Here is a 13,580-nt window from a genome sequence, read left to right on the forward strand (position 1 = left end):
TGGAGAAGTGTCTAATTTAGTTATCTTCTATAGCGTACATCACAACTTCTTAGCTTTTTCCATTGGTTGGTTTTCGATTTATTATTTCTGTTATTGCGTGACAGTGAAAACGATCTGTACCCTTCGAAGAACAAAACAGCAATTGTGGAAAGTTTTTTTGCAAAATGATAAAATATGTTTTTTAGTTCATTATTTTTGTACATGTTCTCACCTTCCTCTGATATAAATCCATGCCATTCCTTCTTTTTTGATCGGGATCATTTGCGGTCCAATATGGGGATCATTTCCGGTCCGGGATCATTTACGGTTCAATTTGGGGATCATTTGCGGTCCGGGATCATTTGCGGTCCTGGGATCATTTGCGGACCCGTACAGAACTGGCAAAATATGTTCGCTATGACGAGATTCATTGTACTGAAGTTCTTTTCCATATATTTTACTTTTACTGGGGCCAGGAAAATCGTTCGTTATATCGAGGACTTCGTTATATAGAGGTTCGTTAAATAGAGGTTCCACTAAAGAAAAATCCCAGGGTTTTCACATGACGTCACGGCGACCATGGTGGTGTTCTCTAAATTAAAAGAAAATATAGTTCTGTTCTTTGGAAACACCAATATGACTGCAATGAAAGCAGTAACTAATTCCCACCGAGGCCCTTTACTCTTAATCACTCCGGGCATTGTTAAGTTATGGGAAACGAGGCGACCTCGGGGATGAAAGGGAGCAAGTGCTCTAAGTATGCGAGCGTGAAAGTTATCGCTGGGGGAGGAGGGAAGGTCGCCGATTCGTGAGTCCGGTCTCCAGCAAGTACAGCGGCATAACATTTGACCACCAAAAACAACTGGGCCCGTCGAATATAAAATTAGGGTGCTTGTTCGTGCGGGCCCCGATTAGAATAAAATGATATGGTATTCAGCGTCATGAGTTAATTTGTTACATATGCTTCTTGACTGAATCATCGCCTTTCCCCTGCTCATTAATTATTTTCATTTCCTATTTTATTTATTTCGCTTGCCCTCAGCATTTAAATTTCCTTCTTGGAGCCCTGCCTGCAGGTTCTATTGTCTTTTACAACACAAGCAGACATGCAAATGTCCCAGTCCTATAGTAAAAATTTATTTTAACCCCTTAACTCTAAAAGGACAATTTTTAAAATAAGAACATTCTCAAGCCAAAAACTAGTCTCCTTCGCAGCCGTGGGGAGAAGCGTTATGTGACGACGCAAATAACGGCTGCGAACTGGAGACTAGCCAAGAAACAAATAGGAAAAACTGAAAAGCAATTGGAGTCCTTGACCAGTGAATGAATAGATGAGGAAATACACCTACAAAAAGAAATGTTTTTGTTCCCCCGTAACTCATGACCAGATCGATCCAAATTTTTGGCTTGTTGTTGTTAGGCTAACTCACAGTAAATCGACAGGCAAAAAAGGCGGATTATGCGACGAGCTGTGGTAGCAAGTAACAGACAATTTTAACTAATGAGACGTCTCTCTTAAAATAATCATTGTCTTCGTATAGATTTCCAAAAATAGTTATTCGAAGAAACTAATAATGCATCAGAGAACCATTCTCTCCCTTATTTCCTCTGTAGGAAAATTGTTTATTACCTGAATCAACATGTTTGATTTCTGGCTTTAAAACTTTCATTCCAGGTGCTCGGACGCAATTCACTGTACAGAACTCCCTTCTCAGATCAATCCGTTAGTACCCTTGAGCGGATGAAGGTTTTCTCACAGTGTATGGAATTAATCTTTGTGTTATGTCATCCCTTCCGATTCTTTGCAGATTCCTAACAAGATGACGGACAGTATGATCTGGGTATTTAGTCTTTATATGACTCATTAAGACGTCAGAAGGAATTCCGCCACCGTTCTGAAACTCGTTTTTCAAGGAGTTGCGATCTGTGAGCGAAATCTTATCGTAACAGGAAGCTAAGCGCTCGAAGTCCCACCATTCACCAGGCCTTTTGCTGTTAAGGTCTTTACACATCCGTTCAAACACTGGAAAGTGCTTTTCCTCGAGCTCTTCAAGGGTAACATCACCTAAAAATGGAAGTAGTGGTAATTTATTAATGTTATTGTTGATGATGTTCATGTTACCCATGTTGTTGGTGACGGAGTTGCGTTGGTGGCTGTTGGGGATGAGGCTAAGGGCGATGTGAAGGTGATGATCTGGTTTTTGTGCCCGCGGATCAGCTGATGTTCGTGGGGTTGGAAGTGCATGGTGATGGTTGTAGCAGTGATACATGTGGTGACCAGATAATTTGACGGGAACGCCTCAATCGGAGAGAGGTGGGAAATTGTTTATTTTTTAAATTGAAATTAATGATTCAACGAAAACTTCAGGGGCAGCTTTTCTCTTTCTTTCACCCCACTATTAATTTTCAATCATCAAACCTCCAAACAATGTTTTCTCTTTTTTGCCTTTGTCCCCAAAGGTAAATCAACTTTATTGTTTAATGCAAGCTATGAGCCTGATCGTACTTCAGTATGAATCTTTGATAGCCACGCTGGCTTTTTATCGACAATTACTTGCCTGGATTTGATTTGCCTTGTTCTTGAGCAGATCGATTGGACTGGGCCGCTGCTGCTGCCAATTGATTGGGGTGAGTTGATGCAGATCTATCGGGTTGAGATGATACAGAATCACTAGTCTGGGGCGAGACAGATCTGGATATATTGGGTTGGGGTGGTTCATATTCTCTTGCTTGAGGTGATAAAGAATCCCTGGAATGAGGCGAGGCAGATCTATTGGGTTTCGGCGATTCAGAGTCATTCGGCTGAGATGATACAGCTTCATTGGTGTGTAGTGGAGTAGATACCATATGCTGAGGTAATGCAGATCCGTTTGGTTGAGGTGACTCTGATCGATTAAGTAAACGTGTTTCAGAATCCTGACTAGACCGTGCCGACGAATGGGGCAGAGGCGGTGTTCCTCCTTGGGAAATGTTACAGCCTTCATTATTTGAATCCTGCTCCCTGGATGGTCGTAACATATCTCCTACTGGCATGACTCTTTTTACGATCATCGTGATGAACAAAACCACACATAATGCTGCAGCTATGATCAACAGGATCACAACTATGTTTATTCCATCTTCTTTTCCAGACTCAACTTTTTCACTTCTTAGCACTTCGTTATCCAAAGTCGAAGTTGGCGTGATCGAGATCCTGGACTCTCCGGACACCGATTTCTCTTCTTCATTTACCGTCGTTGTTGTTCTGTCACGTGCTGTCTGAACTGTTGGTGAGGTTTTAGAAATGCTGTAATTACGCGTGGTTTGCTTCGAAGGCATTGTCTGAACACGGGTGCATGGCCTCGGCCGCACTTTACACTTCTTCTTGTTATTCGCACATTCCGCTGCAAACTCATCCTTTCCATCGCCGCAACATTGCGTGCAAGGGAAACAGCCAGATATCAAAACAACGGTATCAAATCCGGGCCCACATTTGCTGTCACATTTAGTATTTGTAGTTAAGTTGCAGTTTTTTTTAACTGCTTTTCCATTAGAACATATTGTACATGCCTTGCATTGCGATGTGTCATATTTGTCAGAGTATGTTTTGCCAAGTTTGCACGAAACACAGTGAATATCTGGCCAGTCGTTTACTGAGGTCCCACACGGGACTGAGGGCTCTGTCCCTGGGAGACAGTCAGGACAGTCAAAACATTTCGGTCTCTTTCCCACTGTAGTATTCCAATGGATCTGTTCAGGTCTACAGGGAAAGTTCGCTCCGACACAACAAACCTGTCAGTAAAGAACAATGAAATGTGTCATTTTGGTCGCCAGGTGGGTAGATATATATGTTCCCAACAAACACAATCAATTGAGCAAACTACAGTTAGAACTGAAGACTGAGGGAAATTATCTATAAGTTGTGCCTGTCTTATTATCCAGCCTGTCGTATTTTCACAGTGAACTGGTTACTAGATTCACGGCTGTGTAGGAAACTCCGAGGAGACTGCTGACTAAGCCCTGGAAGGCGGGGATGGGTGTTAGGTGATTTACACCCCATTTCACGGAGACTTTGTATTCAAAACCATACCTGCACTTGAAATACGCCAGTTCTTAAGTAGAAATTTTGAAGATATCAGAAGCACGTTTTTAAAAAGTTAATTCCTTGCTAATGAACTTGCCAAAAAACACATACACAAAAAGCAAAGTTTTCTTGTGTTCGAAATATTAAACCCCCTTTCAACGAGACGTCTCGAATATGAGTTAAAAGTCCTGAAATCTCGACACCGTTGAGTGGCACATGTATCAGCATAGTTATCTTGAGGGTTTGGTGACTGAATAGCTACAATGTGAAGTTCTCTGTATGTTGGTACCTTCATTTCCATAACCGAGTGGAATCTACAATAGGTCTCTCAAACTCGAACTTATCGATCGAATGAGAACAACATCTCTGTCATCACCAGTGGACATAAAAAAGAACTATGCGAGAGGGCGAATGAAATCGATTGAGTAATCTTGCACAATACAGAATGCTGAATCTGTTGAAAGGGAGGGAGCATATGAGGGGTCATTGGTCACAAAGCGTTGACAGTACTTTTGTAACTAAGGATCATTTTGGGAGACAATCAATCGCTTTCGATTTTACTGGGTCTTTGTTTTAGTTCAGTGGGTCTTAGTTTTAGTCCAAGCTCGGAGTATTCGTTTTAGGATTACGCAAAATCTACATGTATTTATATATCGCATTATTCAGGATGATGATGCAACCGAGACCCAGTCACGTAATGTTTCGTTGCTGTGAAGTGTGAGAGAAAAGACAATAAATTCGTAATTCGTAGTCGACGAAACAAGTTTGACGACTTCGTCAAAGAGCTTTCTCTGCCAATAGCAGACTAGATCACCTTGGATTCCTGGGTCTCGTGATCAGCATGTGGCATTGTCGCCGAGTTAGGTCATCGATGTAATTTTTCGCTGATGTCCTAATGCGATTTTAGCTCTGAATCGTCATTGCTTCTGCCCAAAATTTCGGACAAACAGCTGCAGATATCACTTAATAAACCTAAAAAGATCGCCTGTCTCCATAAATAATAGTAGAACATTCCACTCGCGAAAAAAATAGACATTGACGCAAATAATAGTGTTTTGTCTCACATTACGAGTACAGCTTATATCTGTCATGTGATCTTGTGTTCCCATTAAAGGCTTACATGTATTGAAGCAATGAACTTATTTTACTTCTTTTCAGTTCTATCACGGCACGAAAAATCGCCTTTACCGCGCGTCAAATGTGTTGTTAAAGGTTTTGTAAAGGTCGCCTTTGCACGCTTTTGACGATCTGTGACGCGAATCAAAGATCATCTGTGAATAAACCTTTACCACCAAATCAAAGGCGTGAAAGGCCGTTTTTACTCACCTTTGAACGCCTGTGTTTTTAGGGTTAAAGGTGATCCTTTGATACGCCTTTGCGCACTGTCAAAGGCGGGTCAAAAGCGTAATCAAATTTGTCTGCGATTCGAGTCAAAGGTTTGCTAAAGACGTAGTCGAAGATGCCTGTGACGCAGGCCAAAGGTTTGTCAAAGGTACTCTGCGCGTTCCGCGCTCGCGCGTCTCGCCCGAACTTCTCGCTCGCGCTCCTCTTTCGCGCTGCGCGACCGTTGATCACGTTTCGCGCGATCCACATCTTATACGCTTTTTTCTGCTTACTACACTAGCTTTGTAGCTCTGCATACGAAAGATGCAATTAGATCCGTACTCTTGATTTATGTCTGACAAGTTTTGAGGAATATATCAGCTTTAATAAGGTTATTTTGTACCAAACTATTGACAAATGTTAACGGAAAAGCGGCCCGGAAAGATCATTGCGCCTAATTTTAAGAAAATAAATATGTTCAACTTCATCTCAGTTTCAATTTTTTCCCCGTTTTTATCAAGAGTAAATACCTTCAAGTACCTTACATAAATGTTTTGGGCTTCAGGTTTCAAAAAGCCACGTTACAGGCTTGGTTTCAAACTACACGTAATGAGACTGATCATAAGGAAAACATTGTTCTGTCTATCGTGAAAACAACAGTCAACAAATCTTCCATGGTACAAAGTGCATTTATCTAACATTGAAGTACTACGGCTAAATTCTCAGTTCCTTAAATTTACTAGACCAGACTAGACAATAGGTAAGACAACCGCAAAATTTCGGGAAAGATATAGCAAACTTCGCACAAAAGTCAACTAGTGTATAACCGTCCTTTCCAGATGGCACGTACAGTCCGTTGCATGGAACTCCTTATGTTTTGGCAGTTCTCCTTTTCTGCTTCTTGCACTTGCTCATTCTTGCATTATAAGTGGAATGGAATACAGTGTTTTCCACTTCTTTCTCATCAAAGTGGTTAAACTGCCTTGTTGGGGGTCAATGCCAACTAAATCCCCATTATTTCTAGGGAAGACGCATTTTGACAAAGTCTAAGGCGTTGACGAAATCAATGCATCTTCACTAGATAAGTCCATCCTGTCGACCACTGCTTGTCCGCATTTGTCTAAACAGAAGCAAACAGACAAAAACGTTGGAAATGAATATTAAGGGTGAATCTTGGCATTCTATTCCTTAAAGTTTGCCTATAGTTTTTGCTAATATCACATTAATAAAACGTGACCAATCAGATCATTACTCCTCCTTCGAATAGTTTGTGCTTCTGTCAATAGTAGCCTTTTTTCTGTATTTCTCTCCACTCTACTCAGAGATTTGGTCACACAGGTATGTCATTAAGAGCCAGTTTAACAAGCTAATTTCACCAGCTGAACACGGGTTATCCCCAGCCAGAATTTCATAAGAGAACAAAGACTTGGGGTCATTTTAAAAGTGTACAGCTTGGTACAAATAAACAAAAAGCCTAGAGCCAGTTTACCAGTCCATCTGTCTGCATGTCTCTTAAAGACATCTTACAGACCTCTTACAACAAAGATCTTTTATGGTTGCAGAATAGCAATCTAAAAATCAACAAATCTGACATAAACTGTGACAAGAAATGAGTAATACACACACCTTTGGGAATATTGCTGATCCTGTGTAATTTCCACAGATCTCTTCATGTTCAGTGGTGTAATCTTTTTCCTTATTTTCCTTGTAGATCATATGTGAAAAGGAGCATATAAACATATCAAAATAATTGCACATTTGATTAGTAAACAGTTAGCAACTACTTGTACACTTTTTTCCACTGAAAAAAATTCCTGAAATTAAATGATTTAACATGAGACATGCCTGCATGGAATCGCATGGCTCATGCATTGAAACAAAAATCCAGTCCAAGATGATGAATACAACCACTATGATTCCCAGTGCAGCCGCATCTCATAGAGGGAAATGGCTATTATCCAGTCAAATTTGCCAACAAAATTTTAAATTGAGTAAAAGCAAATAAATGTCTTTGTCAATTTTCTTTTACTAAGTTATTATCAAATCCTCTACGCCTTAAATTCTCCACTGATCCCATCAATAGTTATGAATTAATCATATTATTAATTTTGCTTGGAAAAATTCGGTTTGGAAACCTGATGGCCAAACCAAAACAGTCGATATTGCAGACAACCACTCAAAATTTAGATTCAAAACTCAGCTTTTACCAGTCAAAAACCAACATTTCCTGAGAGTGGTTTGCAACATTCTGCAACTTTGATTCATTTACCAAAAAGATTCCCACCCCTTGCATGTTTTCAATAACATTTTAATTACTTAATTTTCATCCAGGTGAGCCAGTTGATGTATTTGTCCCTTAAGAAAGACAACATTTCCTTACTTGCCCTTAAATGAACCAAAAAGAAACAACTTTTTTTTCACAGAGTCAGACTGTAATAAAAATGATCAATTAAAATAACATTAATAAGCTATAGCCAGGTTTTTAAAATCGATTTATATCCTTTCTTTACTGGAAAAAGATATTAAAAGTTGTGGCTGAAGAAATTATAAGATGGTCTATGCTACAAAATATAGAAATAACAAATGAATATTCCAGCCTTTTACTTACCAAAATGCTCTGATGTTTGCACACTTTGGAGCATTGCATGATTTAACTGCATCTGAGTTGACTATGAGCTACAAAGTTGTATATTTTATCCTCTCCCAGAATTTATTCTGTTAATTTCTTCAGTTCTTCTAGAGTGGCTAGTATAGCTGAAGGATAAAAACAACATTCATAAGCAAATTTCCACTAGTCACATATTTATTGGCATTTAATTGTCTACTACTCAAAAGACCAAGACATGAAACTCTAAAACTACTGGTATTGTCCAGAGAGGTCGCATAATAATATTATTATGGGGTCAGCTTTTTAATTTGCAACTAATGGCAAGTTTGATTTTTTATCAAACATTGTAACAATTTCACCTACTAACAGAGAAGCTGGCTTATGTGTACTAAAGGCATCCGTGGTTGAGTGTCGATTGATACCCTTGATCGATCCTCTAAATCGACTCTCTATCAACACCCGATCGATATTCAATCAACACTCTATTGACACCTCAGTTGACACTCAATCTACATTTCTATTACTCAGTTTTGCAAATGTCACAGGGTAGGTGCATTTGATCACCTGGTATGACACCATTCTTAGCCCTGGAGACAGTTCAAAATGTCAAATGCCTGGCAGGTTCGGGGTGGGGCGGGGGGGATGGTTGGGCAGGAGATAGTGGAGTTCCAAATGACTGATCCATAAGCCTGATACAACAAATATCAAAACATATTTTTACTACAATTGCTACTGATCTCGCTATCTCAGTGGTCAAAATTTGTTGTGGACTCACTCAGCTGCGCTTCGTGAGTCCACAACATTTTGACCACTGTGATGGTGCGTATCATTGTCGATAAGAGTACAGACCACACTAAACCACATGCAATTTGTTAAATTCAACCCAGTGAAGTCATTTATCAACATTAATGAACAAACATCATCATAATTTCAACTGTGGCAACAAACAGAGCTTTTTTTCAATAGAATGGTAACTAGAGACAAAAACAGAAACTTATCCATAGATTAAATTTTCAGAGTCAACAACTCTGTTAGTATAGGTAATCATACGGTTTCGAGTTCAATTTGGAATTAATTTGCACGAGTGAGTTTTTCAAAAAGCTGAAATTGCACGAGCCGCTTCGGCGAGTGTAATTTCAGCTTTTTGAAAAACTCACAAGTGCAAATTAACTCTAAATTGAGCGAGAAAAACCGTATGATTACTTATTAATAATATAAACATGGAAAAATTCACGCGGAGGAAGTGCTGGAAGATCTTTCTTGAAGCCATTTTTTCTCATTTGAGAAAACATTTTTCATAGTTTCAGCACAAAATTTTCGTCATCATTTTACGTGATATCATTTTCCTGGAAACGTTCCTATTTTCTTTCAGTCAATCATAATCCAGAATTTCGATGTGTAATTTGCACTGGTGTTACACTTTTTGCACTGATGTTACACTTTTTGCACTGGTGTTACACTTGAACTGCACTGCTCTTAGCCAGTCAGAATCGAGTAATTTTTTCATGTGTATTATTAATGGTATAATGAATATGATAATTAAGTCAGGTCGTGATGGATTGTCATGCATGGCTGACTGAGTTTTTCCTTCAATGCAAATTTCCTTTATATTTACATGAGCTTTCTTTCAAGGGAATTGTTTAAGCTCAGAAATTACCAGAGGCATTGTGCACAACCATTTATACGTAAATAGAGTTAAGTTTAAGCTTAATTATTAAGTTACGTTTATTTCAAGCACTGATCATGCTAAAATCTATGCTATGACAGACACTTCAATTTAATGCACAAGACTTGACTGAGTGAGAAAAAAAAATTATCTTTGTCAACTTTTGTAAATAAGTATATGCGAATTGAAAATAAAGTTTGGTCTTTCTTAACGAAGAGCTTTGCCGATCAACTGTGATTCAGTCAAGTGCAATTAATCTTCGACCAAATTGTTTTCACTGCCGAGGATCTGCCTTGCCATAAATATACGCAATTCACAGCTCTTTATGTAGCCATTGCTGCGTTTAATTTACTTTTTAAACTCTGTTATTCTCTGAACATTGAAAACAAATGAACGAAATTCAGAGACTTACCTTTTCCTGGTCCAAAACACAACGAAAATTTCACCAAAGCCGCCATAATGAAGCCAAATGAAGAAAAATGTCTGCTTTCCTCACAGCCGACTTCGTTGACCTTTATTCCGATTGGCCAGAAAAATGCGGGAAGCCGCTGGCAGCCGCGTTTTCCCGCTGTTTTCGAGTTGTTTCCTTGTGCCACCAGGTCAAGTGAAAACTTTTTTATTAAAAAAATACACATTGACAAAAAAGCAAGCTTTCATTTTATCGTTAAAACAGCAAAAAATACGAAAACGCAGGTTATTAGGGCGTTAAAAGCGGAGTAGCAAGATATGGCCATATTTGACCTCGCCTTTGACATGACATGACGTAGGATCAAAGTTGTACAAAGTCATGCCGCCTTTGAACGCCTTTGACATAAGAGATCAAAGGTATGCAAAACCGTGGTGTCTTTGAACGCCTTTAACGCGCGTCAAAACTGTAGTCAAAGTTATTGACATGTTTGACCTCGCCTTTGGCAGGGATCAAATGTATGGCAAATCCATAAGATATTTGATTCCCCCTTTTACGTGGGTCAAAGGTGGAGTCAAAGTTAAGATCACATTTGCCCTCCTCTTTGTCATGGATCAAATGTATCGACAAAGCCATGACATTTTTGACACACATTTGATGCGCGTCAAAGTTTGGATCAAAGCTATGATCATATTTGACTTCGACTTTGATCAGGATCAAATTTAGAGTAAATCCAATTTTTCGTGCCGTGTATGCAGCCTGCACGTAGACGTCTACTTTGATCAATCTTCCACATTGAATCTAGTAAGTATGAATCACAAGGCTAGTTTCTCATGACAAATAAAACCATATTTTTGGAAGAGGAGACTGGAATCCAAAGTGAACAACGAAAGGTCGCCATTAATATGAAGAACAGCCGAAATCGAAAATCGACAGATAATGCCATTTTAACCAGCTAATTTGCATACAACCGAGGGAGATAGAGTGCTGTCTGGTCCAGTCAACGTAGATATGACATCCAAAGTTAAAAAGTGCAATGCGTGGGTGTCTTTGCACTTTAACTTTGGATGTAAAATACTGCCGAGCGTTCGTTAGTTGGTAAAGTGACCTGTATGTTTGATCTACCTGAGAGATGTAGACTACGAAAATTCAGCATTAAGTTAAGAATATCTCTCTCCTGATCGAAAGGAGATGAGAATTTATTTGCGAGTGAACAGCCAAACTGAAGACTTCTTTATCAAATTTTAAAATTTATATAGCAAGCGAACAGAAAGGCCGTAAGCCTCCCCAACTGTGCACATTAAGCAAGCAATCAACTAATTCTTCACAATTTCATATTAATCCCAGAATGAAAAGAAAAGGGTGAAGCGACTTTGTAATACTCTTATTATCATCACTGGAAATAATATAATGACTGTAACTTCTGTACTTACCAAAATAACGAAGACCATTAAAGTCAAACAGCTTTTCATCGTGGCAGTGAAGACAGCCTTGGAGGAAGATTTCGTCAACATGCACCTTACTGAGTGTTGAACTCTTTGTCCCATTTTGGAATGGCGATTATTTCCTTTGATGAGAATCGGACAAAACACGAGCTTACAGTGAAGTACTTCTGAGATGTTACCGGTTGAACTGAGTTCCTTCAAGTGCCGACATTCTCTTTTTATGAAACACTATATGACAACTGGGCAAGTCTCTGTAGTGAACATTGTTCCTCTTCTAACTTCTTCCGCTTTCGATCCCAAGACACTCTAACAATATGTTACAACACAACAATATAGTTGTACATAGTACCACTTACCTTGTAAAGTAACATCGAACTTATGCCTTGTTTTAATTTAACAGCTGATAACATAAACTAACACTGGCGTCGCTCACGCCGGGGATTCCCCATAGCCATAACATTGCTTACGTCACTGAATTGTCAAGCACGTCTAGTGGAAAAACGTGAAGCAATGCAAAGAATGCAGTAGTCATCAAGTCGTAGGCGGGAAATCGGTATTTTGTCATGGTAAAATAAATTAGTTGAGGAGTACGTGTGCTCTTCTAAAAATACCCCTCCGTCACATGAAATCATAACAAACACGTCGACACTAATTTTATGACAACGCTAATATCACGACACGTCCGACACTTTCCTACTGGAGCGAGTTATGGTAGCGTCAAAGAGGCCATAAATAAGGTGAAATAACAAACTTTTTTAGCCAATATCAAGGTGTCAGGTGAGCACGTTCGTTTAACAGTGTCAGGATAGGGAGAGAATAAAAACGACCCGATCGCAAACATGAGCTTTGTGTGATGTCTCGGCCATAACATGCAACGCTAATGCCTTTAGTTCATTATATTACTATCACGTACAAAACACCTTGTGCGTCAGACGTTGAGCGCGCTGCACTGGGATCGCTGTGATTGCGGATGTGAATCTTCAAGACAGCAGCGAAGCTGGAGAAAGTTCTAATCTTCGGTTGTAATTTCGATGGATTTATTTCCAAAAAATAAGTACTATCTGTTACGCAGACCACGAAAATTCGCCATGTAGGGCATGTAGTTTGAGTCCGTTTTGCTATGAGCCATAATTAATGCTTTGATATGTTGTACTTTATTGGCGTTACGGTTTGTAAAAGTTGACACTAGTATTTGAAGAGTAACTTTGACTAATTGTTATTTTAGTCTGAAAAAGAAGCCAATTGAACCAGCGAAAATTGATTCGATCACGTGACGGAGGTAAATGTCACACATGCAAATCTAAGACAATTATTAACAATAACATACAACTTTATATTAAAACGGAGATTGACCAAAAATTTGACCTGGGGGTACTGGTAATCTAAAATGTTGTGAACCAAGGGAGCACGCTCACTGTTTCGCTGTTTCTTTCAGTTACAGTTGTTTCCCGCCATAACAGACTATGAACAATCCCTAACATATACCGCATAATCGATGAAACGTGATACCAGGAGAAAATTGCTCAGTCTTGAGAGAAGGAGACAAACTTCACAAAAATTTCACAGGACTATCTTGGACACGAACAATCTTTAAGTAGATTTCATCGACTGACAGTGATATGGATTTCATTGAAACAGCCACAGTTCGAAATGTATGCACGAAATCTCTGACGCTTGTAAACTATGCTACATCATAGTCTGCTGAATATATCAACCGTTCAAGACCATTAGCTCAATGAGATATCAGAGCACTTACTAAAGAGAAATCCGAGTCGAACTAGTAGGCATTTAGCGAGGATATAAGCATCTGTGCGAGGTGCCACACATAAAAATGTAGTTGTACAAAGTGAGAATTGTATTACATCCTACGGTTTAAATGTCCTCAATTTCTACAAAGGTCAGCCACAGGGATAGCCTTCGTTCAAAATATGGCGCTTTTACAAAACAATTAGAAGGTAGTATTATGGTTTTCTTTTACTGGTTTTAGCGTAAGCTTCGTCGAACGCCCTTTAATCCTGAGTTTAACAGCCGCCGAACCTGCCTGAGACCCCAGATATGTTAATTTCCTTGTGACTAACAAGTATTTTATT

General features: G+C 39.2%; 1 protein-coding gene across 2 annotated transcripts; it reads right to left on the bottom strand.

Annotated features, from left to right (window-relative positions):
• Window positions 1-1,094: 1,094 nt before the first annotated feature.
• Window positions 1,095-11,923, bottom strand: LOC149104025 (uncharacterized). Of its 2 annotated transcripts, none has more exons than XM_089273512.1 (3): window positions 11,479-11,840; window positions 2,538-3,750; window positions 1,095-2,044 (listed from the first exon to the last, which is right to left on the bottom strand). In XM_089273512.1, exons 1-3 carry the CDS (start codon window positions 11,590-11,592, stop codon window positions 1,704-1,706), a joined length of 1,668 nt encoding a protein of 555 aa, XP_089129638.1. In that variant the 5' UTR covers window positions 11,593-11,840; the 3' UTR covers window positions 1,095-1,703. The 2 variants fall into 2 exon arrangements, with proteins under 2 accessions (XP_089129638.1, XP_089129637.1); XM_089273511.1 differs by lacking the exon at window positions 1,095-2,044 and adding an exon at window positions 11,847-11,923 and having other exon boundaries at window positions 2,322-3,750; window positions 11,479-11,612.
• Window positions 11,924-13,580: the final 1,657 nt, after the last annotated feature.

The sequence above is a fragment of the Orbicella faveolata genome, unplaced genomic scaffold, assembly GCF_042242905.1.
Source record: "Orbicella faveolata isolate gen_17 unplaced genomic scaffold, um_ofav_v1 contig_35, whole genome shotgun sequence".
In the NCBI taxonomy this organism is placed as follows: domain Eukaryota; kingdom Metazoa; phylum Cnidaria; class Anthozoa; order Scleractinia; family Merulinidae; genus Orbicella; species Orbicella faveolata.

Excerpts from the sequence above, each read along its gene's own strand:
- LOC149104025 (XM_089273512.1), bottom strand. The coding sequence starts at position 11,592 with ATGGGACAAAGAGTTCAACACTCAGTAAGGTGCATGTTGACGAAATCT. Across the intron at positions 3,751-11,478 it reads TAATGGTCTTCGTTATTTTG|GTTTGTTGTGTCGGAGCGAA; the intron begins GTAAGTACAGAA and ends CTTTACTGACAG. Across the intron at positions 2,045-2,537 it reads ACAAGGCAAATCAAATCCAG|GTGATGTTACCCTTGAAGAG; the intron begins GCAAGTAATTGT and ends TTCCATTTTTAG.